Source organism: Cygnus atratus, chromosome 1, assembly GCF_013377495.2.
Source record: "Cygnus atratus isolate AKBS03 ecotype Queensland, Australia chromosome 1, CAtr_DNAZoo_HiC_assembly, whole genome shotgun sequence".
In the NCBI taxonomy this organism is placed as follows: Eukaryota; Metazoa; Chordata; class Aves; order Anseriformes; family Anatidae; genus Cygnus; species Cygnus atratus.
Window position 1 is genome coordinate 45,780,083 of NC_066362.1, and position 27,584 is coordinate 45,807,666.

At 34.1% G+C, this 27,584-nt stretch overlaps 1 protein-coding gene across 3 annotated transcripts in view; it reads left to right on the forward strand.

The window, feature by feature from the left end:
- The window catches only part of ANKS1B (ankyrin repeat and sterile alpha motif domain containing 1B), a 439,810-nt gene that overhangs the window by 43,342 nt on the left and 368,884 nt on the right, over positions 1-27,584 (forward strand). For 2 of the 3 annotated variants that reach the window (XM_035551795.2, XM_050708106.1), the window contains exons 2-4: positions 7,175-7,255; positions 10,893-11,049; positions 22,901-23,197. In XM_035551795.2, the coding sequence (XP_035407688.1) occupies positions 7,175-7,255; positions 10,893-11,049; positions 22,901-23,197 (535 nt within the window). Of the gene's footprint in view, positions 1-4,644; positions 4,693-7,174; positions 7,256-10,892; positions 11,050-22,900; positions 23,198-27,584 lie in introns of all 3 variants that reach the window. The other variant, XM_035551794.2, reaches the window with a different exon arrangement.

The following is a 27,584-nucleotide window of genomic DNA, read 5'->3' on the forward strand; positions in this document are numbered from 1 at the left end:
TGGAGGTACTTGAAGAGAATCTTTGTATCTTACCCATTTGCTGCATGGTGGAATTTCCTTTACTTCTGGAAATCATTGCCAAAGAAAGGTGGAGGCTGGATTTGCCTTAAATTACTGTCTGCATGCCATTCCAATCATAATTTAATATTACTATGAAATTTATGGAATGTAGGCCATACCTGTATATCTTGTACAGGTAAACATCTTGTAAGACCCCTGGCCTTTCACTGAAATAAGGTTTGTTGGATTAGCTTGGCCATATACCTATAAAGAGGAAGGACAACCTAGAGTTTCTTTGTCATCCTTTCTGTCTTGATCACAGTCAATATATGCTTGCAGTAAAATTCAGGCATGATATCCATCTATTTAGAACACTTCAAGGTAGAGGTGCCTAGGTATATGGATTCACAGTTTCTAAATGGATAGATAGATTTTCGTGTAAGTTATTGAAGGAGGAAGTCATCTATTGGACATAACTCTACCTCATTATCACACCACTGTGGTGGATTGAGACCTGCTTGTACAGGAGCCACTCCAGGTATGATTCTTAACCCATTTAATTACTTATGATAGTCAATAGAAATAGGATACCCAACCTCTATGATATTTAATATCATACTAATATGTAAATGTGTTACAAAATGTAATAGAACTCATCATAGTTAGAAACAGGCAGATGTGCTGAAAAGAACGAAGCTGTTGGAGGGACTGAGAAAGATGTGAGGAGCAACTGAGGGAACTAGGGTTGTTTAGTTTGGAGTAAAGGAGGCTGAGGGGAGACCTCATCACTGTCTACAACTACCTGAAAGGTGGTTGCAGAGAGGAGGGTGTGGGTCTCTTTTCTTAGGTGACAAGTGATAGGACTCAAGGAAATGGTCTTAAGTGGCACCAGGGGAGCTTTAGATTGGATATTAGGAAGAATTTCTTCACACAGAGGGTGTTCAAACATTGAAACAGGCTGCCCAGGGGAGTGGTGATGGAGTCCCCATTAGTGGAAATATTTAAGAGACACGTGGATGTGGCACCAAGGGACATGGTTTAGTGGTGGGACTCATTAGGTCAGGTTGACAGTTGGACTTGAAGGTCTTTGCCAACTTAAATGATTCTATGGTACTAAATAGAAATCACATCAATTGAACAGAATCAGTATGGAAATAACATGGTTCAGTGAAGTTCCATGTTTTTCCAGGCTTAAACTATTTAAGGCCCAAACTGTAAATAGATCAAAGTTAAAGAAAACAAATGCAATAATTTGCTTCAGAGCCTCAACTTGAATAACATACTTGATCCCACAAATTATTTGACCACAAACTTTTGCTTTATTTTTTACACTGACACAACTAGACATCAGCAATCAAAACAAGATAAGCACATGCACACATTCAAAAATGAAATGTGTTTGAGATGCATTTCACAGTGAAACAATCAGAATTACATATAATAAACTTAAAAAAAAAAAAGAAAAAAGAAAAAAGTTAATTGAGTGGATAGTCTCTCTGCCCTTTCCCTTCTGAAATATTAAGAGAGAGATGTTCAGAGGGTTTATGAAATACAGTTGTTGGAGGTTTCCTTCTAATATACCAAGAAATAAGTAAATTCTGACCTGGTCCGAAGTGTGGTGACTTTTAATCCCTACCCAGGAAGAAATCACACTATTCCTTGTTACGTTATTAGGAATATAGCTCCCTTTCATCCTGACTTTCATGGGATGTTCACAGTTATCCTTCCTCTATATGCAAGAAACATTACCTCTCCATGTGTATTTTAATTGTGTTCCAACAAATTTGATTTGACACTTTCACAGAAATTGTAGCTACTCAATTGTACTGACTTCTCATGTACTACAATATGCCTAAAAGAAAAATTCTCTGTACTGAAGGAATAGAGATTACTACTTTGCCAGGCTTATTTTGGGTTTCTTATCACAAATATGACTTTTGTTTGTTTGTTTGTTTTCCAAAATAATTGTTCTACTTATAGCAGAATTTCATTTCTAGAATGATTTTTTTTTTTAAATGAAAGCCATAAATTAAGAACTACTTCAGTTTACATTTCAAAAGTAAATTTTGAACAATTTCTTATAAAAGTTAGATTAGTGTTTCAAAGAATGGTTCACCCAGTCTCTTTTTATTTAGTTAATAATATTAATTTTAAATGAGTAGAAATAAGTAAAAGTTATTTTCAAACTATTTTTTTATTTTCTCATATTGATTATTTTCATTTTGATCTTTTTAACTCTCAGTTCATACATGCAACAGCAGTTTTCAATACTGAAAATATCTAAGATGTTCAAGATATCATCTATTGTTGTCAGTTTACACCAATAATTGTGCTTGCCCATAAATAATCCTAGAATGCATTTGGGAGGTTGGTTTTGGCTCTGCTTCTGACTACCTTATTGTATTTATTATTCTTTAAAGTGTGAGTTTCTAAAAGGGGTTTTGCTCAGTGTCACTAAAGCCAATTGGTAATTTGAAAGCCAAAGTAATTTGAAAATGTACTTCAAAGACAGCAAAGCAGTGTAAATAATAGTTAAAACCATACAAGAAAAGAACATATATTCTTTATACAGGGTAATATACCTTATATTACACTGGATCCCATCAAAGAAGAATCTGTGGGAAGAAAAAAATATTACATTTACTAAAAAGAAGCACTTCTATGTTTGATAAATAACATTATTACTTCAAAGAGGTTAGAGCAACATGGTTGTCAATTTGATTTATTTGTGCATACAGTAGAGAATGGGAAGTATTTTGCTGTGATTCATAGCAAGTAAAAATGCAATTATGTCTGAATAACTGATGATATATGTAATATTGTGTAAAAAATTTGCATTTTCAGAATTGCTCTTTAAATTGTCCATATATCTTGAATAAGCTCAGTTTACATGACTGAAAATATATCTGAATGTAGGCAGAGCAATAATTAGTACAGGAACCTGGCTATATGCTCTTCTGGCAATGTATATCTTTTGGCAATGTATTTATGTCAGATTATGCAACAATAGACATGGAAATTTTGGAAGATTTTGACTCAGAGTAACAGAAATACCTATATATACGCATATATATAATTCCATATTTATTCTATGGAACACAAGAAAAATAAGGAATCTGGACTTACATGAGCTGCTTGGTGTTTACCACTGATATCAATGGGAACAGGGTGAAGCTTAGTATTTCCCGTCACTAGAACTGACCTGGAAAGATGAGATTCACTACTTCTGTAGTTGTGAAGAAGCAGTGGGTCTCTGGGAACAGCTTCAAAAGATATTGAAAACCTGGGAAGGGTGGGGAGAGGAATGGAAGGGGCAAGGTCTAGGCCTATGCTAGGCTTCTCTCAGCCCTCATGAATTAGACCTCAAAATATGCAGGCTTGAACACTGCGCTCTGTCATTTTTCTCTGGAGGAACTGATTCCATCCAGGCAGTGCAATCCTCTTCCTTGCCACATCATTTCAGAGAAGAAAGAAATGGGAGAGTGTTATCACTTGGTTGTCAGATAAACTTTAAGTGAAACCAGTGGGTCGACAGACACTGATGTCATCGGACAGCTCTCGTCAGCTTTTAAAGACTTATAATTTTACCACAATATTTTCCTTTGGTCTTGGTAGAACAATCATATAAAGACAATCATATGTTCTAGTACTGTTGATAGGGAATGTGACTATGTTCTGAAGTTTAAGTGAATTAACTTTTCCTTTCTTTTGTGTTCATATGTGTGTAACAACAAGTACTTCACAACTTTTTTTTTTTTTCCATATAGCAAAAAGCATGGCAAAGAGCATTGCAAAAAACCAAATCAATCAACTGTCTTTTTCTTAAGTAGTCTGTCATTTTCATATCACTTTTGAAATGCAATTTTTTGTATGTAATTATCTTCAGCTTGTAAAAAAGAAAAAATAATTTTCTTACTAAGTAAATAGTATTTCCAATTAATATTTGACATCAGTTCAAAAGATCAATATTCTTTGTCCACAGTGAGAACAAACTGTAATTAGAAGGTCTTTTTGCTTCTGGCAATGCAGTTGAAGTAGCATAACATAGTTTCTTTGAGCCTCACTCCAGCAAGTTATAATGGAAGAAAAATCATTGATGATCATGTTTTAACTCGGAGTTCTAACTCATCATTCACAGAAAACTGATTGTTTGTTTGTTGCCACACACACACACACAAAATGTTTTGATTAATTTCTTCAAATTAATTAAGAATTTTAGATTTTCATAATTTGTGATGTAGGTAGGAAAAAAAATCCCTAACTTACTAAAGTACATAAAATGAAGAAGCTTGCTTGTTGGCTGCATCAGAGAAATAGTAGAAACATATTTTTCAGAACATTCTATATTAATGGAAATCTAAAGAACTGTTAATCTCCTGTCACTGAACATGTTTTCTGGAGGTTGAATTGTAATTTATTTTGTTCCAGGTTCTCCTTAGTGTTGGTTTCACAGTAACTATTTAAGTGTCTTAATACACAGATAAATTGATATGTTTGATAATTCATCATGTATTATATGTATGATGCCAAAGAAGGGGTCTTTAGGCTTCCTCTCTTTCTCCAGCCCACTTTTCTTTAAAGTCAGATGGTTTCTACAGAGCTGATATACCACTATACTTTTGTCCTGCTATATTCTGATTACAGGAGAAGATATTTAAATGAAGCATTCACCACATCTGGTAGTTTTGGGGGGTAAGAATTTCTATTTATGAACTGTCCAATTTGAATTTGATTGTCAGTAATTAAAGCATAAATATCTACTGTATTTACTGAACTTGCATTCATTTTGTAGGAAATAATGTTGCAATACTACAGCAATGCAAGATCTCCTAGGAGGGGATTCCTGCACAAGGGAAGAGATGCCTGCAGCTGAGTCCTGCTCATGTCTCCTGATTCCTTTAGTTTGATAACCAAGTTCTGATTTTGAACATGTGTTTCTGGGAGGTGACAGTGATTAGTGTCTCCACCTTGTCTCATCTCTCTGCATCATCAGCATTTACTTACTCTCCTTTGTCCTTTGTATCCCAACCTGGGTGTCCTGTAAAGCTTCATATAGATGCATTTATATAGTATCAGTTTTGAAAAAAAATCCTGTATAGTTTCAGTATTAAAAAATATTTCCTAAGACCATAGTGAGGAAGAAAAGCAACACATTAAAGCATGCCTGAATTAAAGGAGAAAATAAAGGGAGAAAAGAACTGTTTTTTGTTTTTTGTTTTGTTTTGTTTTGTTTTGTTTTAAGAAGGGCCAAATGCATCATGAATAATATATGAACTGCATTTTGAAAAAACAATGAGGAAACAAATATTAAAAACTCCAAACCAAAGCAAGCAAGCAAGCAAAACCGAGTAAATTAGTATTCTGATTGTTTATACATTTATTTTAACATTTGAAGTATGACTTTCTATACCACTTTGTGTTTTCTGATTCTTTCTTCTCTGAACTGGTACAAATCAAAGGAAGAAAGTAGGATCGAATGCATAAGAAAATAACTAATAACGTATTATGCAAAATTATAAAAGAGGTTATAAAATATCAATAGATAGGGATTTCTTTCCTTCCAGTAGATGAGGTCTACCTGTCTTTGCCATATAAATAACATCTGTCTATTATGGAAGACCTATCATTTCAAGGACTCAATTTTTTCTATTTAAAGAAATTTTAAAAAAAATTAATTGGAAAAAAATTACAGTGTCTTTTACAGCTGGAAGTTGCCATCACTAGAAAAGAACATCTATATACTTATGAGAAGGTTAAAAAAAAAAAAAACTTTTTTTTTTCTTCTTTGTGCTCAAAGAAATGTTTTAGTCCTGTTTTTCCAAGAAGTGAAATTGGAGGGAGAGGTGAGGTACCCAGAATTATGTAGAATTACATTCACTTAGTAGAATTACAGAACACAGTTTATCACACAAATAATTCTGTGTGCATGTAGTATTTATGGGAAAACAACTGTTGCAATTTATGAGCTATTTAATCATGATAATTAATAATGAAGGAGGCATCATTCTGTGAAACAAGCGTTCCATCAGTAATAAAACACAGATTCAGTAGTACAGAATTTTAAAAAAGCATATATCATAGCATGTCATTTTATTGATGTAGATCATGAAAAATGACAACATGAAAAAAAATCTTTTTCCTTATTAGCTTCAGATTATTTTCTTTAAACTGCAGCATTTAATTCTAAAGTATGAAGTAATAGGAATATATTGCTTGCCAATGACTGGTTAACAGTATATTACAAGCTGAGGAAAACAGACTGTAATTCAAGATTTATAATCATGTATCCTGGAAGTTGTAATACTAATGACTGAAAACTCTGTTACTAAATAAAAAATAGGTATAAAATTGGTTTCACAAATTATACTGTCAACTTCAAATTTAGTCAGTTAGAAAAAAGAAATGCAGGTACTCAATCTGCCTCTGGTATCCAATTTCTAGTTTTTGTTTTTTTTTTGGTAGATTAGCAGTCACATTTTCTTCTTTGAAACAAAATACCTCCTATACTGTTCTGTGAGCAGTCCATAATAGGTTGGGAAATGGGGCATACAATAAAGCTAACTGTAAAAAAGTGTTGTAAAATATAGAAAGATAACAAAAATAAAACACTGTTCGTTAATTTATTTAATATGTATAATTTATGTCAAAACATAACTGTCAAAATGGGAAATAAAATATCAGACCAAACAAAGTATTAATTTAGTGTCCCTTGAAAGAATATGATTGGTTCTCACTAGTCTTATCTTTGTATGAATCTAGACTAACTGACCCAAAGACAATTAATACATACTCATGAAAAAAATAGTGCAAAATCAGATTATAACCTCAGAGTAATAACCACAGTAATACTGGAAGAACAGATCTAATTGAAATGACAGAATAGTTATTAGTCTTTGAGAACTGCCCTACATTAAGTTCATGACTTCTATAACGTTGAATATGTAAAATAAATTTTATAAATAAATTATATTGATATCAACATGATGTTTGCTATTTTAAGGTCTTTCTAAAATAATTTGTCTCTTATAAAGTCTAATCACATTTGTTGCAGTAGTCTTTAGATGAGTTATACATAGAATTTCTGATATTTCTTTACTTGCCAAAAAGAAACAAAAAACAACCAGCACCACAACAACGACAAAACCCAAACCTTTAAATTGTGCTTTATTTGCAGCATCTGGCGTGGACCAAATATAAACTGCACAGACAGTTCAGGTTATACTGCTTTACATCATGCAGCTTTAAATGGACACAAGTAAGTACCTCATGTTTAGTTCTTATGTAGAATTATATTTAACTCTGTACTTTGATATATGTAGCATAGCACTGAAATTTTCATTGAAAAGTGGCAAATTCAGACTTACTATATCCTCTTGGTGATAAGATTATTTAAGTAATATAAGAATTTTTGACACCATCATTGATATCACCATGTAGTAATTACAAATGGGAAATGCATTTCAGAAGTTATTGATTCTATACCAGGTCTTCCAAATTCTTACTTGTTTTTGATTTGTTTCTTATCATTTCTGCTAGTGGTGGCTCTAGTGTTTTTCAGCTAGCGGGAAAATGCAACAGAAAATATAGTATACTTGTGTGTGTGGACGTACACATATATAGTATATATAGTACAATGGATGTTTAAGGAAACAGTACTGTGAAAAAAATATATACGTTATTCATTGTCAAAGTAAAACTAGCATGAAACAACACTTGGTAGTTTTGCACTTGAAGACAGAAAAAAAACTGTCCATCACCTTGTATGGGACTCTGTAGTTTTTACCATTACCACATGCATTCTTCTACAGGCCTGGGGAAAACCTGCAATATCCCCACTGGGTACTACTGCACAGGCATACCGATGCAGGTGAACTCTTTAAGTAATTTAAGTATCAGTTTAAAACAAAACAAAACAAAACAGACAAACAAACAAACAACAAAAAAAAACACACAACAGCTGTGGAAACTTGCTACATATTCTGGTTTTACACCTTGAAATTTGTTGCGTGTAGCTCCTGTTATTACAAGTTGACCCTTATTCCATGTTACCTCCATTGTATTATGCTGACAACTGCATGTTGTTATTAAGACAAACCAAGAAAGAAAGATTTTCAAAGTCTATAAAGTTCCAGTGGGATGGACCTCACTATCACCAAGGTAAGAGCTACCCTATTTAATGCAGTCCAGCTGTCCTGTTTGTAAACTGAGGTTGTTAACACTGTCTGAATTTTCACTTAAGGAAATGTTGACATAAGGCTTTAGATTATTCCACTGTGGGAGATAAGGAACTGGTCAAAACACAACTGAAATTGAGAGTGATTTTCAGTAACTGTAAAGTGATTTTGGACTGTCTGTAAGATAACATGAATCTTTAAGCTCATTTAGTTCATTCATTTCACAATTTTTGCATTCTTGCTTAAAAAAAAAAAAAACACAACAAAAACAACAACAAAAACACCTTTAGGATATGTATTTAATTATATTCTAGAGACCTGCATATTTTCTGCAGACCAGATTAATGTTTTGGTGAAAATATGATGTACTATTTCTGAATAAATAAATAATGTTAAAATACTATTAAACTAGATATTATATATTTACCAAAATTTCAATTCTGTAGCAAGATTTAGAATCACGCATCAGCATATTTTAGCTTCCAGGAATTAGTTCTAAATTTAATATGACATATTAAACTCTGTCATTTTTAAAAAGGGGAAAATTAATTTTCCCTTGTTTATGGATTGTTTCCCCTGTAATTGCATATTTCTGATTGTCAAAAGCCAAAGCCCTAGCTTGCAAAAATTTCTCAGTTTTTAAACAGACTAGAACTGTTTTATGATACTTAATACTGAGTATAAACCAATAGTTACCCAGCAAAGTAAAAATATTGTGGTATAAAGCTGAATTTATTGCATATTTCAAGTGAATCCTACCAATATAAACAATGAAATTCTGAAGCATTCAAAAGCCAAATTGTATTTTCAGTTACAATGTTGGCCAAACTTCTGCTGAAGTCTGAAGGAACTTCAAGATGTGGACTTGTGTACAGCAGTAGATAAAACTGCAGTTTTTGGAAAGATCATAATGGTCACTGGGTGCTATAACCCCTTATCCTCATAGCAGGGTAAGGAGCAGTTCCTGAAACCATATTTATAGTTTGGTATATTAAAGTAAATTGAAATACATTACAATGTATTTCATGATAAATCATGATGGTTCAGGACCTCCTGTCCAGCTCGTCATACTGACCCCCCTACAATGGTAGCATTGTCAGCAACAGAATTGGACAGACACCTTGTATCTCTAATTTCATTAGTCATCACAGATAACAAATAGCTCTACTCTCTGTTTCAGAATAGAAACTTCATATTCAAAATCAATAGTGGGTACAATATTTTGACTGGAGCCTTCCTGCATAAGAGAGGTTCTTCTGGGGTTTTAATTTTTCACTCTTTACACTAAGATGAACTTCATCTATTTCAGAGTTTTTCATGAAAAGTGAGAGCATAAGACTCAGTGACCTAAGCAGCTATTTGTGGTTGGGACACTTGGACACCAGGCTTCAAGTGCCTGTTTGATCATTGTACGCAATGAATTCCCTCCTCATTGGTTATTCTGGGATGGTTCTCTTTCCTATTGAAGCTATTCTGCTTTATATAGGTAATTAAATCTTATCTGGGGCAGGGATTTGAATCTCAGTCTCCCCTAAGTAATTTTACTTAGCCCAGTAATTGTACTGGGCTAAGGACTCTCAGTATTTTGCTCTCTCAAACTTAGATCAGAAAGTTCCTATGGAGCACGGAAAAAGACCCACCCTAGAAAAGTATGATAGGTCAGGGCATTCTTGAAGGTTGAAGAATGTGTAATATTTTGTAACTTGACAACAGGGGACTGAAGTCTAAGTTTTCGCATTCCAAGTAAGTGTCCACTATTCAATCAAGTCTGCTGGGGCACAGCTTATCATATTTTTATTGTATTTGACTTGAAATTCTCTTCCAGATCCAGGAAGCTTTTCCTGGTAAAAATGTGTACATGTTTATGTGTTTTAAAACAGATATTGTGGATCAGAATTACATGACTGAAGAAAATTCTGAACTACTTCTTCTGCCAATTGTTTCTGTACATCGACATCTATAAATTGTGGAGCATTGTTTTCTTTGTTTGTTTTGTGTTTGTTTTTCCCCAAAGTATTTCAATTTCAGTTTCTTTTGATTTGTGTCCCTTTCAAACTACTTTGTAGCTCTAACCTTCATTAGACTACCTACTAGACTACCTACTGCAAGACCAACTATTGTGACATGAGAAGGCTTTTCAAACCTTATTTGCACTAAGAAGTCTCTCTGAGGAGTCACTTTTCTGGAACTTTCCATGTAGCAAAAGTCTTTTTTAGTGGAGCTACTCTTTCTTAGCCGTTTTCATGCTATTCGACCTTACCAGCGATAAGCAAAATTCAGTTTAAAGTCTCCCTCAAGGCTTAGATGAGATGACTCCAATATCTCTATGACTTCTTTTGGAGACAATTGGGATTTCCTTTTGACCTGTATATATTCACTCTTCTTTGCCACATTTTACCCACAATAGGCAATTAAATAAGGTTCCATCAAGGTTGGAAGAACAACTGTCTTGGGATTTACCTTCATGTATTACTACAATCTTCATTTGTAGTCAAGTGTTTCATTTATAGTCATAACATAGGCTGCACATTTTGGCTATATTTTCCTGTCTATTTAATATTTAGAAATGATTGGTCTTCATTTTTATAGCTGTTTTACTTCAATAACTTTTTTTTTTTTCTGTTATTCAGGGTAAAAAATTTGGTAATATGTATGTTCATGTAAAACTTAACAAAATAAGCTTCCCATCAATTTTTAGATTTACTTCCTGTTTTCCAGGGATATAGTTCTCAAATTACTTCAGTATGAAGCATCAACTAATGTGGCAGATAATAAAGGTTATTTTCCTATTCACTTGGCTGCCTGGAGAGGAGATGTAGACATTGTGAAGATTCTCATCCATCATGGGCCATCACACTCCAGAGTGAATGAACAGGTGAAGTGATTAAAAATATTTGTGTACATCATCAGAATAGAGCCGCACATACTCTTTAGGTCTGGCAAATTTATAGCCAAATTAAAAAAAAAAAAAAATCTGTTTTCCATCATTCCAGTAATTCCTTCTCCAAGACTACGAAGATCTTCCAAAATATGCATACCAGATTCTAGTTGGACACTGACCTAAAAATACTAGATTTAAAGAGTATGAAAAATCTTTCTGCTTGTTTCTGAAAAATCATATGAAGACATACTATACCTAATGCATTGGAAATATTAATGTAAATTTGCATTAATGCTATCTTCTTTTTTTTTTTACTTTATTAGATATCAAATTCACAAAAAAACTTTGTGATAAGATTAATATTGTTGGTATTTTTTGAGTGCACTGTAAATGTACTGATATGCAGAGATAAAGGACAAACCACATGAACTGTGTTTTCATATGTGTGTACATATACACACATATCCAAAAAGAAATGGATTAATTTGCCTGGCATGTACAGCGGAAAAGACATATAAATATTAGGAAAAATGATGAGAGTATTAATGTGGGTAAGGGCAGGATAAATACATTGCATTCTGTTGTCAAGCATATGGCACACCTGTTTTCATTCTGTGTACACTTATAAGGTCTATTTGTAGGATTAATATTCAGAAATAGGAGATCTGATGCCATCTATAATCAGCTGAACTGCTTGAGGACTGGAGGTGGACTTTTAAATATGAGTACTAACCATAAGTTATTGAATTTCACAGTGTAATCAAAAGGTTATCAGAATACAAAGGTGGGAGTCAGCTCCAGATTCAGATCTACCTCTTAGTGTTTACATGTCCTGTTTGTGTACTGTTATATTCCAGAGAGGTCTAGTCAGTGTAATCAGAGGAGTCAACAGGGTTATTCTGGTGACTAAAGCAAAGGCAGGATTAATTTGCCCTAACACAGAAATCCAGTACCTTCTAAGACCTTGCAGCAGCTGAGATGTCTGCAGAGGTTGGAAGGTATGGCAGAGGAAGCTCACAATTTCCATGTCCCTGTGGAGTGGCTGCTGGACTCTGGGTAGGATATCCTAGAGCATCTCAAGTAGCAAAGTACAATCTGACAAATGAATGGCACCCACACTGTCTAAATTAGTGTGTCAGGAAAGCAAACTGAAAGAAAGAAAAATATTGTGGACCTAAATATCAAACCAAATCAATGGGAGATGCCATCCCTTGAATAATCTATGTGATATGTGAGGTTATACACTTAGCCATTGGAATCCATACAATAATTATGATTTGAATATGAAGTATTAGTGGAGAAAATAAAGGAAAATAAACTAATAAAATCCACTGATGTGACAGACTTCTGGGAAATCCTATAATACTATAAGACTTCTGGGAAATCCTGGCTCATCCAAGAAAAAGTACAAGAAACAAAACTTGTCATTCTATGGTTTGATTTGCAGATTAGTAGTTTCTGTAAGCTCCTAATTCTCATCAGGTGTTGCATGCAGGATGGAGCCTGTTGAATTACAGGATTATCATTTGTCAATGTGAAGGTTTTCTTCTATTTTATTTCTGTGGCAAACTAGAAATAAGCAACTTTCTGGTTGCATGTTATCCATTTGCTTGAAGAAATTCCTTATGCTCTACTGACAGAAACCTGGAAGCTATGCAGGAACTTCAGAGAGAGGGATGCTGAAAAGCATTTCATTAAGATCAGAAAGAGAAATGTAAATTCAAACCCGTTTCTTCCCAATCCCCCACACATCCAAATTTTTACAATATTTTTGAGCTTGATTATGTGTGGGGTCCAGTTTCTCTGGTTGATTACTGGAGCAAATAAGCAGAGATGTACCTGGTTCTATACTCCATAGACTGAAGAAAGGTCTGGTGTTCAGATCCCCTGCTGATTTTCCATTTTACTCAAAAATTTCATAATGGAAAATGTGTGAGCAATTCTTATAAGAATTGGACCCTTAAAGAAGTCTCAATCATATTAAACTTTGAAGTTAAACTCACCCATACACAGTTCTAACTTTATAAATCCCCTGGTGTTCTGCTCCAGACAATGGCTAGCTTTAGTAGTGGATCACTTTGATAGCACCTAGACATTACCCTGCTAGATAGCACTCTACACAGGAGAATATTATCCACATCACAGAATGAGGGGAATGCCATATTCATATGAAGCCAACTCCACCCATACATCTTCAAGTAACACCAGAGTGTCGTCTTCATCTGAATACCTGTGTTTTGCATTCTTGAGTCTGTATGTTTCTAAAGTTTTTGCTTATTTGCTGATAGGGTCAATAAGGCATGTAGCTTCTCACAGCAGCCATAGCAGTTCTTAGATCTGTGCAGCTGAAGCACAGTTTATAAAAACATCCTTCCCTTCCCTTCCCTTCCCTTCCCTTCCCTTCCCTTCCCCTTCCCCTTCCCCTTCCCCTTCCCCTTCCCCTTCCCCTTCCCCTTCCCCTTCCCCTTCCCCTTCCCCTTCCCCTTCCCCTTCCCTTCCCCTTCCCCTTCCCCTTCCCCTTCCCCTTCCCCTTCCCTTCCCCTTCCCCTTCCCCTTCCCCTTCCCCTTCCCCTTCCCCTTCCCCCTCCCCTACCCCTACCCCTACCCCTACCCCTACCCCTACCCCTTGGGACAAGGACAGCCATTTTTTCCTGATACTTTCCTGATACTTTTCACTACAGCAAATAATGTATTCAAGCCAGACTTTATTACTATTATTATTTTTTGTAAGGATCAGATTAAGAATTTATGTGCTTTCAGCTTAAGAAAATAAATTTATTCATTAAAAAAAAAACAAACTGTTGCAGTTAATATGTAGTATGTCTTTGCTTTTATTTTTTTATTAAAATTCCATGTGAAATAAATACTTCTAAACACTTAAATGAGAGTAAGATTGAATAACTCAACAAAGAAGTAAATGAGAAGCTTATGATGCATAAATGTATATTAAATTTATTAATGGATTTAATATGGTATACTGTAAATTAATTGAACTGCTCTCTACACATTTAAAATGCAGTTAACTAATATCATAGGATCATATCCAGCATCTAAAGCTCTGAATGCCCCCTACTGTTCCTCTCACATAAAGTTAAGAAAAAAAAAAAAAAAGTAAAGAGCCTTACAGTTAAATGATAATTATTTCATGGGGGTGGTGGAATGTAGGCTGGTAATTCTACATATAGAAGATAGTTATAGCATAACAAATATGCAAGATAATTCCATAACTGTTTAATACAACAATCTTAGTTGACACGTAAACCAAATGATGTATGTTTTAAATTACAAAATGTGGTGAAATGACAAATAATGGCTCAAGCTTCATCGACGAAGACCTGAAAATAGGTAAATTATGGAGTGTATGAAGATTAAGGAGGTAGTAAGAGATCAAAATTTGTCAGTAAATGAATACCAAATGTAATAAAAATGTGTGCTGTTAAGACTCCAACTACTTACATGTTTGTTTATGTAAAGACATCTTGGTAGTACAAACATTTATTTTGGCAACTCTAATCACAAAATTAATGTAACTGATAAGAAATCCTATTATACACAAAGGTTAATAATAACAGTCACATATGGCTCAATATGCAGTGTTCAATATAAACATAGGAAAGAATGAACATATAATCTCATGGAAAAAGATGAATCACATCAGGAAGAAATATAAAGTTCAAAATATATTTTAAATATATATTGGGAAAATGTGAATAGCAAAACATTTACAAGAAAAAATATGAATGCTTGTGAAATTTCTAGGTGGTGTTCTCTGTTTTGTGAATATTCCTCTTTTTCTTTCTGAACATAGCACATATTTTACTTACATTTATATATTTAATGCACTGTGGATTTTTTCAGTGTGTCAAATTGTAATAGTCATAAAGAACACTCAAACTTCCTTAATGCTGTTTGACGTTTCTTCTGAAATGTGAAGGAAAAGAGTACAGGATGCATTAATAATATTTAAATCACAGAATGGCTTGGGTTGGAAGTGACCTTAAAGATCATCTAGTTCCAACCCCCCTGCCATGGGCAATGATGCCACCCACTAGATCAGGGCCTCATCCAACCTGATCTTGAACACCTCCAGGGATGGGGCATCCCCAGCTTCTCTGGGCAATCTGTGCCAGTGCCTCACCACCCTCTGAGTGATGAACTTCCTCCTAACACTCAATCTGAATCTCCCGTCTTTTAGTTTAAAACCATTCCCCCTTGTTCTATCATTGTTTGCCTGAGCAAAAAGTCACTCTCCATCTTTTTTATAAGTCCTGTTTAAGTATTGAAAAGCCTTCTCTTCTTCAGGCTGAACATCCCCAGTTCTCTCAGCCTTTCTTTGTAGGAGAAGTGCTCTAGCCCTCTGATCAACTTCATGACCCTCCTCTGGACCCACTCTAACAGATCAACATCCTTCTTGTGCTGGGGGCCTCAGATCTGGATGCAGCACTCCAAGTGGGGCCTCACAAGGGCAGAGCAGAGGGGGACAATCATCTCCCTTGACCTGCTGGTCACACATCTGTTGATGCGGCCCAGGATTCAGTTGGCCTTCTGGGCTGCAAGCGCATACTTCTGGCTGATGTCGAGCTTTTTGTCCACCAGAACCACCAAGTCCTTCTCTTCAGGGTTCCTCCCCGTGAGTTCTTCTCCCAGTCTGTACTCATGTCTGGGATTGCCCCAACCCAGGTGCAGCACCTTGCACTTGGACTTGTTGAACCTCATTAGGTTCACATGGGCCCACTTTTCTCGCTTGTCCAGGTCCCTTTCTATGGCATGCCTTCCTTCTGTTGTATCAACCGCACCAATCAGCTTGGTGTCATCTGCAAACTTGCTGACAATACACTTGATCCCATTGTCTATGTTGATAAAGATATTAGACTACAACGGTCCCAAGACAGATCCCTGAGGGACACCACTTGTCACCGGCCTCCACCTGGACAAAGAGCCATTGGCTATCACTTGCTGGGTGTGACCTGCAAGCCAATTCCTTATCCATTGAATGGTCCACCCTTCAAATCCATATCGGTCAAATTTGGAGATCAGGATGTCATGTGGGACCATATCAAAGGCCTTTCAGAAGTCCAGGTAGATGACTTTGGTTGGTTTTCCCTTTTCAACTGATGCAGTCACACCACGATAGAAGGCCACCAGATTTGTCAGGCATGATTTGCCCTTGGTGAAGCCATTCTGGCTATATTGGATCACCTCTTTTACTTGCATGTACCTTGACATTGCTTCGAGGAGGATCTGTTCTGTGATCTTTCTAGGCACAGAGGTGAGGCTCAGTAGTCTGTAGTTCCCTGGCTCCTCCTTTCTACTCTGTATAAATATGGAAGTGGTGTTTCCCCTTTTCCAGTCACTAGGGACTTCACCTGACTGCCAGGACTTTTCAAATATAACGGAGTGTGGCTTGGCAACTCCATCAGCCAGCTACTTCAGGACCCTGGGAAGTATGGCATCAGACCCCACAGACTTGTACCAGTTCAGTTTCATCAGGTGGTCTTGAACTTGCTCTTTGCTTACAATGGGAGGAACTTTGCTGCCCCAGCCCACAACTACAGGTTCAGGAAAATGAGAGACACTGAAAGCCAGACTGCCAGTAAAGACTGAGGCAAAGAAGTTGTTGAGTACCTCAGCCTTCTCCATGTCTGTCATTACCAGTTCTCCCTCCTGGTATTTCAGAGGGGGTACGCTCTCCTTAGCCTTTCTTTTCTGGTCAATGTACCTATAGAATCCCTTGTTATTCTTTGCATCCCTTGCCAAGCTCAGTTCCATCTGTAAATGCCTAACATCTATATATTTACTGACTTGCCCAAAACATCAGGATAAAATATAGGCATCACATGCTTCTCTTAATGACACATCAGTGACTTCCAGAAATACAAATTCAGTTCCAAAGGTACCTGAAAAAAAGCGATCATTTTCATGTTCTACATTTGATATTTTTTCCCCAATTTAAATTGGAGAATATGCACATGAACTCTGGAATTTCCCTTGCAACTACTATTATACTCGTTTTAGATTTATTTATTTTTTTAAGTTCAGATGCAATTGAACTGATTTGATCCATTTGCAGCAATAAATTTGAAGAAGACTTTTGTTTAAAATAATCAACTAAATTACACAGTAACTTTTAAAATTTTATTTTTTTAATAAAAAATATTTTTTTATTAAGTAAAGGCATATTTCCATAGAAATTCAATTAGAAATTATGCCAATAACTTTTATGAAAATTATTTTTTTGAAAAAGTCTATCTAAATCCAAGTATTCTCCAAATTATTCTTATCCATATAAGGACAATATAGATTCAATTTTTTTTTCATAATTTATCTTTTAATAAAGATGCTCATTCAAACATGTTTATTAGGAATTAGAATACAGAGGCTTAAACTGCACTGAGAAAGAAAAAGTAGTAATGGATCCGAGTATCATGCAGTAAAGAATTTCTGTATCTCCGTACTTTTTTTTTTTTTTTTTTGTAGATTTAAAGAGAAATGTAAATAAATATAGTGGTACTACAGGGAGAGGGAAATGTCCAAGTCCAACTAGGTTATATATGAGTATTTCTCCTCTTAAAACTGATATCTAGTTTAAGTAAAACACTTGTCATTATATTACATTTCTGTTGTAAACAATTATAAACCATCTGATTTTCAAATTAGACAGGTCCAGTACTGACATATGGTAAGAAGGATGCCATTAGTTATTTTTCCACATAAACTGTATAAATCTGTGTGCCATGTAAAAACTGTTTCATTCCTCAAAGGGAATGGACAATGAAGTCACAATGTTGTTCCCAAGAGCTTTTGTCATTCTTGGCTCTGTTTAGAGTTGCTGTTGTAAAATCGCTCAACCCTTGACCTAGACATCCAGGAAAGCACTTTAATTCCCATTGTAATTAGTTACAATGACATGCTACTTGTTGAATTAATCAGGCAAACTTTTTTTTTTTTTTTTTAAATATTAACATATAGTGGTGGAACTTCTCAGGCAAACAGCCTACCTGCTATAATAGATGAAGACAGACCATTCTGAGATCATTTCTTTTTCTATCTTGAATATATTATTTCTATATTTTTTTCTCTATGTAATTATTTAATCATTGAAGCCTTATTTTTGTATCATTTTATCTCTATTAGACTATTGAGCAAATTTCCTTATATATACAGATTTTTTCAAACTTTCCCAGTGCTCCATCCTATGTAACTTTAATTCTTCTTTCATAATGGAGGCAGTAGCACAAAAGTTTTCATAAAAAAAAAAAAAAAGTCTTGCTTGGTAACTACATGGGGTTATGTGACAAAGAAATGGCTTGGCGATTTAGGGAAGTCTGCCTTTTAAAGTTCATTGTCAAAATGTTCAGATAATAAAGATGTTGAGCATTCTCTGGAAAGGTCTGTAAAATCACTATCTGATAGTCATTATTGCTTGTACAATACTTGCATGGACTTCAAAAGCTTTAAAATGTGCTTGGCAAAAATAAAGAACTACAGAACTGTGCAATCAAAGTCTTGCATATGCCTATTGTTTTTTACTGGCTTTACGAGGACCTATATAATATTCATAGGAGACATTCATTTCCTGGATATCTCCTGTACCTTTTCACTATCAGACTGGCAATCTATAATAATTTTCTGTACAATGGATTTGCTAATCTGTCCTCTAATTAATAGACCTTAAAATACGATCTAGATTTTGTGGTGGCATGCATTCTTAGCTCAGTTATGTAATACAACCTGCAATACTGACCAGACACAATGTTTTGAAGACACTATTCAATTTTGGAGCAACAGAAGTCTAAGTTCTGGCTGTATATGGAAGAGAACAGATTCAGAGAAAGGCTAGAAAATGCCAAGATCATGCCCATGAAGAGACCCATGTAAGGGATGAATTATAAGGTACCTTCTTTAGTTCTGAAAGAGGCCCTTTGGGCTATAGGAATAACTATTTGGTTAAAATATTATTATGAATTTTAAGGACTTCTGTTTTGTTCTATTTTGCATAATAATGGTCTGTTTTTCTCCTTTGGTCTTACATTTTGTATCTCTTGTTTGCTCTGATCCTCAGGTCTCTGCTTTTCGTCTTAACAGCTGTTCTGTAGTTTCTAACATGAAATCAATATCTGAAATTTTGAACAGAATTCTAGTCTATTTCTTCAGTACTATGTGCAGTATTTAGTCCTTGGATACCAGATTTGAAGATCTAATCACATGATGTTAACTTGCATGCAGACTCATTTTCATATCAGGTTATTTGCTCACGCTAATGAGTGTTAACTCACAAACTTTCTGTACTTGAGGAACAACTGTTTATGTTTGGGCTTGAAAATGTAGGCAATAGTACTAAATTATGATGAAATTCTTCAGGAATAATTTTTCGCGTCTTCCAAATTTTTTATTTTTATTTTTTTAAATAATAAGCTATTTCAGAGATACAAGGACAAAAAGTACCTTAAAGGTTACACCTGAGTAAGAATTGTCTGAAAAGTTTAGACAAGTCAGAAGTAACATCATTTTTGTGACCAAAGAAATCACGTAACAGCAGCTTTTAAACTAGCAACGTTTCTTATCATCATATGTCAGGGTATTTTATTTTTTGTTTTGCTTTGTTTTATTTTGTTTGTTTTAATTCTTACTGTGTGTCTTCTATAAACAAATATCTTAAGGAGGAAGCTCATAACACTTACTGAGACATCAGTGTAAATATACTGTTATAATCCCCTCCATCTTAGGGGTCTCCCTGGTAATGCTGAACCTACTCTATCTATCAGTAGGCACTCGCTCCTTTCCTGAATTTGAAGATGGCAGGCTCTGTCAAAACCTACTTAAAAAGTCTGTCCTCTCTCCTCAGGAAAAATGTTTGTTTCCAAGGTGATTTATTTCATGTAAACACAACTAAATTGTTAAAGCGGATAAAATTAAAATTTTAGAGGATGGTTAAACAAGTTGTAATTCTTTTTTTGAAAGTTAAAAATTATTCTGTCTTTTATTCCTGAACTGAGTTCATTAATTTATATCTTAAGGAGGGAAGAATGTCATATTATTAAGTTTTAATTAGGTAGTACCTTTCAGTTCTGATAACAATAAACGCAATGCAATGGCTGCATAAATGTAGGTAATTCAAATACTGTGTTTGTCCAGGTTGGATTCTTCTATTTTATTTCTTTGTTACCTATTTCATTTTGATTCATTTTGATTTTGAATCAGTTTGACATTTTATTAACTGAAATGTAGATTTACTTTGGCAAATGTGAAGAACAAACCATACAAAAACGTTCAACAATGTTAATTTGAAAATAATTAAATTTTGTTCAGATTTACAGATGGTCTTATGCTCCATGCTGTTTTAAAACATCCTTTTTTGTAAATATGCCCTTGCATGAAAATTCATCTGGATATTCTCTATTTAGAGGGAGAAAATTTCAGTTTACTGAGCAGCAGCAGTAATTTGGACCAATTGGTTTCTATGTCTATATCTGATGCTGAAATTGGCCAGTCACCATTTTTTGAGAAAATGACCACAGCCAAGTTAAATCTTATGTCTCTGAAATTTTAATGAGAATATTTTTATAATATAATATTGGCATAAGATTCCAAATAATTTACATATTATTCAGAAACGCTTGAAAAAAAAAATCAAACATAAGCAGATATTGAAGAGATAGATACATTTGTTTGACAATTATATACTAAATGTGTATTTCACTATTTACCTCTCAGAATGTGGAGATAGTTATACATCTAATTTCTTTGTGGAACTATTTCCATTGGATATGTAAATACTGTAACTGCAGGCAGAAATTACCATAATCATCTGATTTTAATACTTAATTGTGGTAATTGTACACAACATTATACCGCAATAGCCTGTTAATTTATATGGTTCTGACCGTGAAATATTGAAAATCTGTGCTTTTATAAATAGGTTCTAATAAACTGTATAAATATATTCCAATAGACTATGCCTGCGAATTGTGGGTATACCATTGTACAAAAACTAATTTGTTTTGTCCAGTCTTGGGCCTTGTCTCTATCCTGTAAAGGATATGTTAGGCTTCAGAAGAACTCAGAAAGCATATCACAGGTAGTTGGTAAATCATTGCAGCCATGTAGTATTGTGATAGTACATATTTTTACCTGAATTTACAGTTTTAGTAATAGAGGAAAGACCATGGGTGGTCTGAACAATTCACAATAATTCAAATAATTATTACTCATCAAGTCTTACCTACCAATGGAAACCTCTCACTTTGTACCTGTCTCTTCCTACTTTCCAATTTATGTCTTGCAGCTTAGCAGGAAATACATTACCTTCTTTGGGATCCTCAAACTTGTATGGTGTTGCAGTTACCTGAAGAGTTTATTTGCAGCATAAATATTTCTGAATCTCTTGATCTGTGTCTTCTGTCTCCCAGGTTCATCTGAGTCATATTGAATTACAAAATGAGATTAAAATAATAGTAATGTTAAAATCATAACGCAGAGTTTTCAATTCTTGATTATAAAATTAGGAGCAATGTTACAAGGAAATAATAATAATAATAATAATAATAACAACAACAACAGCAACATTAACAATAACAACAACAATAATAAAGTAAATATTTTCTTTCTAGATATTACTATGCAACCATCCTGGCTAGCTTTTGAGTAAAACCCAAACCCTCATTTCTCTGACTCTCTCACTGTTTCTGTCTTTCAAAAGACATTTTTTACCTACTTTCACCTCTTGTTCCCAGAACTTTCTTCAGTTGTTTCCTTTAGAAATACAGCTTGTTCATTCAGACTTACCTCTTCTTTCTTCAAAACTGTATTTCTTTGCTTCCCTAGTATCTCTTTTGATTTTACATTAAATTTGTAATTCTTTATATGGTACATTGGCTTATTGGGTTTCTACTTTTAAAACCTTTTCAACTGTCACAAAATTTTATACATGATATATCAGAAGAGGCAGTTGATGTACATAGTTTTTAAATGTATAGTGTCTAGCCTCTTTTAAGTCTTCATAGTGACTACATATGATATATTAATAATATAGATGGCATACAGAATTCAGAGAGCTTTATAAATTCTTTCTTTCCTCTCTGCTTGAACTTACTTGTCTGGGACTGCAAGTATACAAGCAGAACTGGAAGAAAGCCGTTAAGAAATCCTGCTTATTCCCAATATTTATTTATTATTAAGATTCTTTAATATTTTGGGGGAAAGACTTGAGGGTGGAGTTGTTTTATGAAAGAAAACCACACACCATCCACAGCATACAAATACTCATATTCCTTAAAATGTCATATGCAAAGTCTTTCGAATATTGACAGTTGCTATTTTACCTTTTTCCAAGCTTTGATTATTGTCTTTATAGTAACTTTTATAGTGATATATGAAAGTAGCCTTGTGCCTGACATACTTTTATTACACAGTTTTTCTCTGTATTTTTACTACTCTAATAACCAAATTCTATGATTTAAAACTGAGAAGAGAGACTTAAGTGTCAGGGTATTTCTAAGTGAAGGACTCGGCTATGATTTCAGAAACAGTTGAATCCAGAAGGGTTACAGGTTTTGGCATATCATCATGAGCAACATGTTTTTTGGGGGTCATGTTGTTAAAAATTTATTGGGAACAATGTGGACACACAGTGACCTGATCTGTTTGAGACTCACAAAGCTGAAGTATTGATGTATTATTAGTAAAATTTTAGTGGAGTCATTCTGAAGTATTTAGCATGTATTAGCATACATTGTATTGCAAACCCTGCCTAGGTAGTTATCTCATGGAGGCAATTTATGCAAGCAGAGCCATTCCATTGTGTGATTAAACATGAATTTCTGAAGCTTTTGTTTTATTTTAACAGAACAATGAAAATGAAACAGCATTGCATTGTGCAGCTCAATATGGTCATTCAGAAGTAGTTGCTGTTTTGTTGGAAGAGCTAACAGACCCTACAATAAGGAACAACAAACTAGAAACACCTCTGGATCTGGCAGCACTTTATGGACGTCTGCGTGTTGTAAAAATGATCATCAAAGCATATCCAAACCTGATGAACTGTAATACAAGAAAACACACACCTTTGCATCTTGCTGCACGTAATGGCCACAAAGCTGTTGTGCAGGTGCTTCTGGAGGCTGGAATGGATGTCAGCTGCCAAGTTAGTGCACAATTTCTTCCCTTCTTTTTTCCTATCCTTACTTACTTTCCTTTATCATTAGAATATGAATGAAATGCAACTTTTTTTTTTTCCTTTGATATATACCTGCATTTACTTTGTTAGAAACGCTACAATATAATAATATATAAAATATACATTTATCTTTTACAACCCAAATTATGTGTTCTCAAGTAAGATCTGTGTAGACATGGAAATCATATTGATCATTCATATAAATAAATATATATATTACACCTCATTTACCCAGGGCTATCCCATTCTAAAAATGAAGCAAATAAGTGATAATAATTTTGATTTCTTTTTCTTTTCTAAATATTTGTTGTATAAATCTAAAAGAAAATTCTATAGCAATACACTCCTGCAGTTACTGACTCCAATATATTAGCTGTTTCATGCATGTAATTCCATGCACAATACAATACAATGGTGTAGAAGGGGTAACTTTAAATAAAAGTGGCATGGATGGGAATAGAGACAAGGTACAGCAAAAGTAAATTTTACATCCACTTCATTGTAGTGGAAAGTGTCCAAGACTTTTAACTACAGAAGACCTGATTCTGTTATGTGTGAAATCAAGATTTCTCTTGATTTGATTGGTGGTGTACTTTATCTGAGGTTAAAATGTGTTTTATCTTCAGATTTAAAGTAGCTTTCTTGCTGTCTTAGTATAAATAATGCACTTCAAATTAAAGTGGTTTCTACTTTATATATATGTTCAAATTGAAAAAAGTCAACACATAATTACATCTGTCTTAGAGCCACATCCAGGCATTCTTTATCAATAGGTACTAATTAATCTTGTGAATCTGCCTAAACTTTGGCTAAGATCTGTAGTCATTAGGCTTCCATCATATTTAATCAAACGCCTTTGTACACTAAGAAAGATTACACCTGTTCCATGCACTTTTGTTATTCATGGATTTTCAATCAAGACTTTTTTTATTATTATTTTTTTTTAGCTTTTGAGGAAAAGAATGTAAAGTGGGAGAGAAAAGATAAATGAAAAAAGGCAAACAAAATCTTAATATATATTACGATTAAATATCTTAAATGATAATGAAAATGTGATAAAATTTTTTTACAACTTTTATTAGCTCTAGTATCTTTAAAGCTGGCATTGTTAGTTGCTTCAAACTATTTTGAACTGAAACAGTTTTTTCTTCTGTGCTTTACCTTCTTGTGTATTTGCCTACCATTTTGTTTGCATCTAGGGCAGCATGAAATTTGCTTATAATTTTCTTTACTAAAAAATGATTCACTTGCAAAGGCAAACTCATGCAGCTGTTTTGTTTCAGCTGTAATTTACTATCACTACAACTTCAGTAATTTAGAAAAGTTTAATGCTAAAACAACACATAACTGAACTCTCAAATATATGTTTCTGAATGTACAATTTCTTTTCTATCTGTAGCAAATTAATGGGGAAAAAGAAGGAGACTGAAATGATGTTTGAATTGATGCTTAAGAAATAGAATAATTGAAGAAAAATAGTCTGTCATGGCAACTTACAAACTGATGGTTACGTGAGGGTTGAATATTACACAATGCTTTTATGAAATGTGTTCTTCCTCTTATGTAATCTAGATATTTTTAGCACTACTGTGAATTCTCCTAAGCTATTTCTATCTATAGTTATACCATTTTTTTCACATTTTTAAAAAAAAATATAGTGGCTGCAAATTTTATACAATGACATCTCTTAAGTAGAAATGAGAGGTTCTTTCAGTAATGATGATCTATTTGCCATGCACAATAGAATCATAAGATTGGTTTGTTAGCTTTTTGACAATCTAATTTTTTAAAATTATTTATATTCCTATTTTTCTTTGTTATTTTTAGACTTTTTTTTTAACTTTTGCAGTGCCATAAGGAAATATAATTTATTTATTTCCTCAGCAGTATCCATTTTCTCCATCAATATGTTTCTGTAATTCTGCATCTTAGCATGTTGGCAAGTTGGCTCTGCACATATTGTTAACTTCTATAACCTCTGAAAACTTCTTTGTTGATGATAACTGTCAGCTCATTAAAATGAGCAGAGCATACAATATCAGCCTGTTAGTTAAAATGAACTCAGTGGTTTAATATTCATTAAATTGCTCTGCATCACTGATTAGGAAAGAACAATATACAAAATATAATCCCATGTGGTAAATAAAATTGTACACATTCATACACATTAAATAATTTCAGCCTATTAGCAATAAAGAGTTACCAGAATGTAAAGAGACAATTATAGAAGTAGCCTATCTGATATCACTCTCTGTAAATGTAAATATTTGTTTGTTTAAATGGGAAGCTTACTTTAGCCATGTTCTCTTTCTCTTCTGTACTCCCAGAGCACTTCTGATCATAGCAAATATTTGGACTAATAATAGACAGCATTTAATTTTTGACTGGATTAATCACACATTCATTTCCCAGGTCTATCCAATATCCTTCAATCTGAAATTATTTAGAAGTGGGCAATACAAATCTGTTTCATCTCTTCATGCTTTGAAGTTTTCATTTTAATTGAAACATATGAAAAATACACAGGTTTTGGTGAGTGATAGATTTTGGGCCCTCAGTATAAAATAAGATACTGCACAGTATAGTATGTTTCATGTAAACAGTAATTTTATAATTGTAACTAACTTTGCAACTTTTGCCCCATCTGCCTATCCCACTTTTATCTACCCCTATTTGCCTTCCCTGTCTGACTCAGTAATGGTGGCAATTTCCATTGCTTGTCTCCGAAGTTCTGCAAAGAGCTATGTCCCTTTTTGCTGTCACTACGTATGGTGGATATTCCCTGAATCAATTTGCAAAGCTACCACTCTGTGATTCAGAGCATCTCTGAAACCCATATCAAACATATAGTAAATTGCCAATGAATAAGGACTAGACAAGTAACCTAATTACAAACTCTCACATATTTACATAATTAAAACAACAACAACAACAAGCAATTCTAATAAAAACTTTAATGATTTTATGTGAGCCTGCAAATTGTACACCAAATTGATCTGTGTATCTTGGTGTTCTTACTCACAATGCCCTTCTACCCTTGCTTGTTTTGTGTGCCCAGCTCTAACACTCTGCCTGTATTTAGCTGTAAGCTAGTTGGGGCAGGGACATTTTATTACACGCTTAGCACATTTTGTGCTATAGTTCTTTTTATTTGGTACACAGAAAACTTAAGGCAGGGAATCAATATGTAATACATTGGTGCAAACTAAAACAGACTGTAGCTCTCTGTGTTCATGAAAAAATATCGTCATTTCTTGCATTAAATGTCACTGTGGAAGAATTTCCAGATATTATGGTAGTGTTCACTTTGCTATATGATCCAAGGCAATGAAAACTTCAGAGAGTGAAGCAGAGAATATTGTCTATAAATTTCAAGTTTACTTGTTGTAGTATAGACATCAAGAGTATATTAGCATGTATGTACACCTTTATAAGTGAAAAAGATCTACACTTAAAAACTCTAGTGCATTTCACATAATATAGAATACAGAGATTATTTGCAACTACATTTTTAATACTTCCAGTTTAAGTAATGTGCTCTATTGCACCCAAAACAACAACAATAAACATTATTTCTGTCTTCAAATAGTAGTTCACATGTACATTTACAAAGGGATATGAATCTACTCTGCCAGTCCTCCCAGTAACCCTTAGCTCTGTTCATCCTGAGCATCAGCACCTTATGTTAAAATGGAGTTTGGTAACTGAACACTTTGCTAACAAGGACAGTTCTGCCTTCTGGACAGTTTTTTGGGTCAAGAGGGATCTGATTTACTCATTAGGTATTCACTATTACCATGAAATCCTGCCTAGAGCTTTTAGGATTTACATCAGCATTCATCCTTGTGACATCTCATGCAGAATTATACATCTGCATTTCACAAGTCTGTTTTCAATCTCCATATTCCCAGACTGATTTTCTTTCAATTTGCTGGTAATATTTCTCTTCTTGTTTAGAAAATCACCTACATAGTGGACAAATCAGTCCACTGTTTATATGGTGTGTCTTTCAAATTCCTCTTCCTGACAGATTGCTTGTAACATATGCCTCATTTCTCGGATATGCATTCATTAGCATTGATTGATAGCTTGGGGTTGTAAAGCAAAGACTGCCCTGGAACTCAGGGCAGTGCAGAATACCTGCAAAGAGTTTCAGGATCATGTACAGATATGACAAGAAATACCATCATAGAATACATCAAGGAACAAGAAAATGCAAAAAGAAAAAAATATCATTTGGCTTTGGATGCTCTCAGGTTGTCCCCAGATTTATTTGTCTTAGACGTCACCAGCAAATTTCCTCTTCTCATGTTAATCTTCATTTCATTTCTTATGAGGTATATGCTTTGGTCAA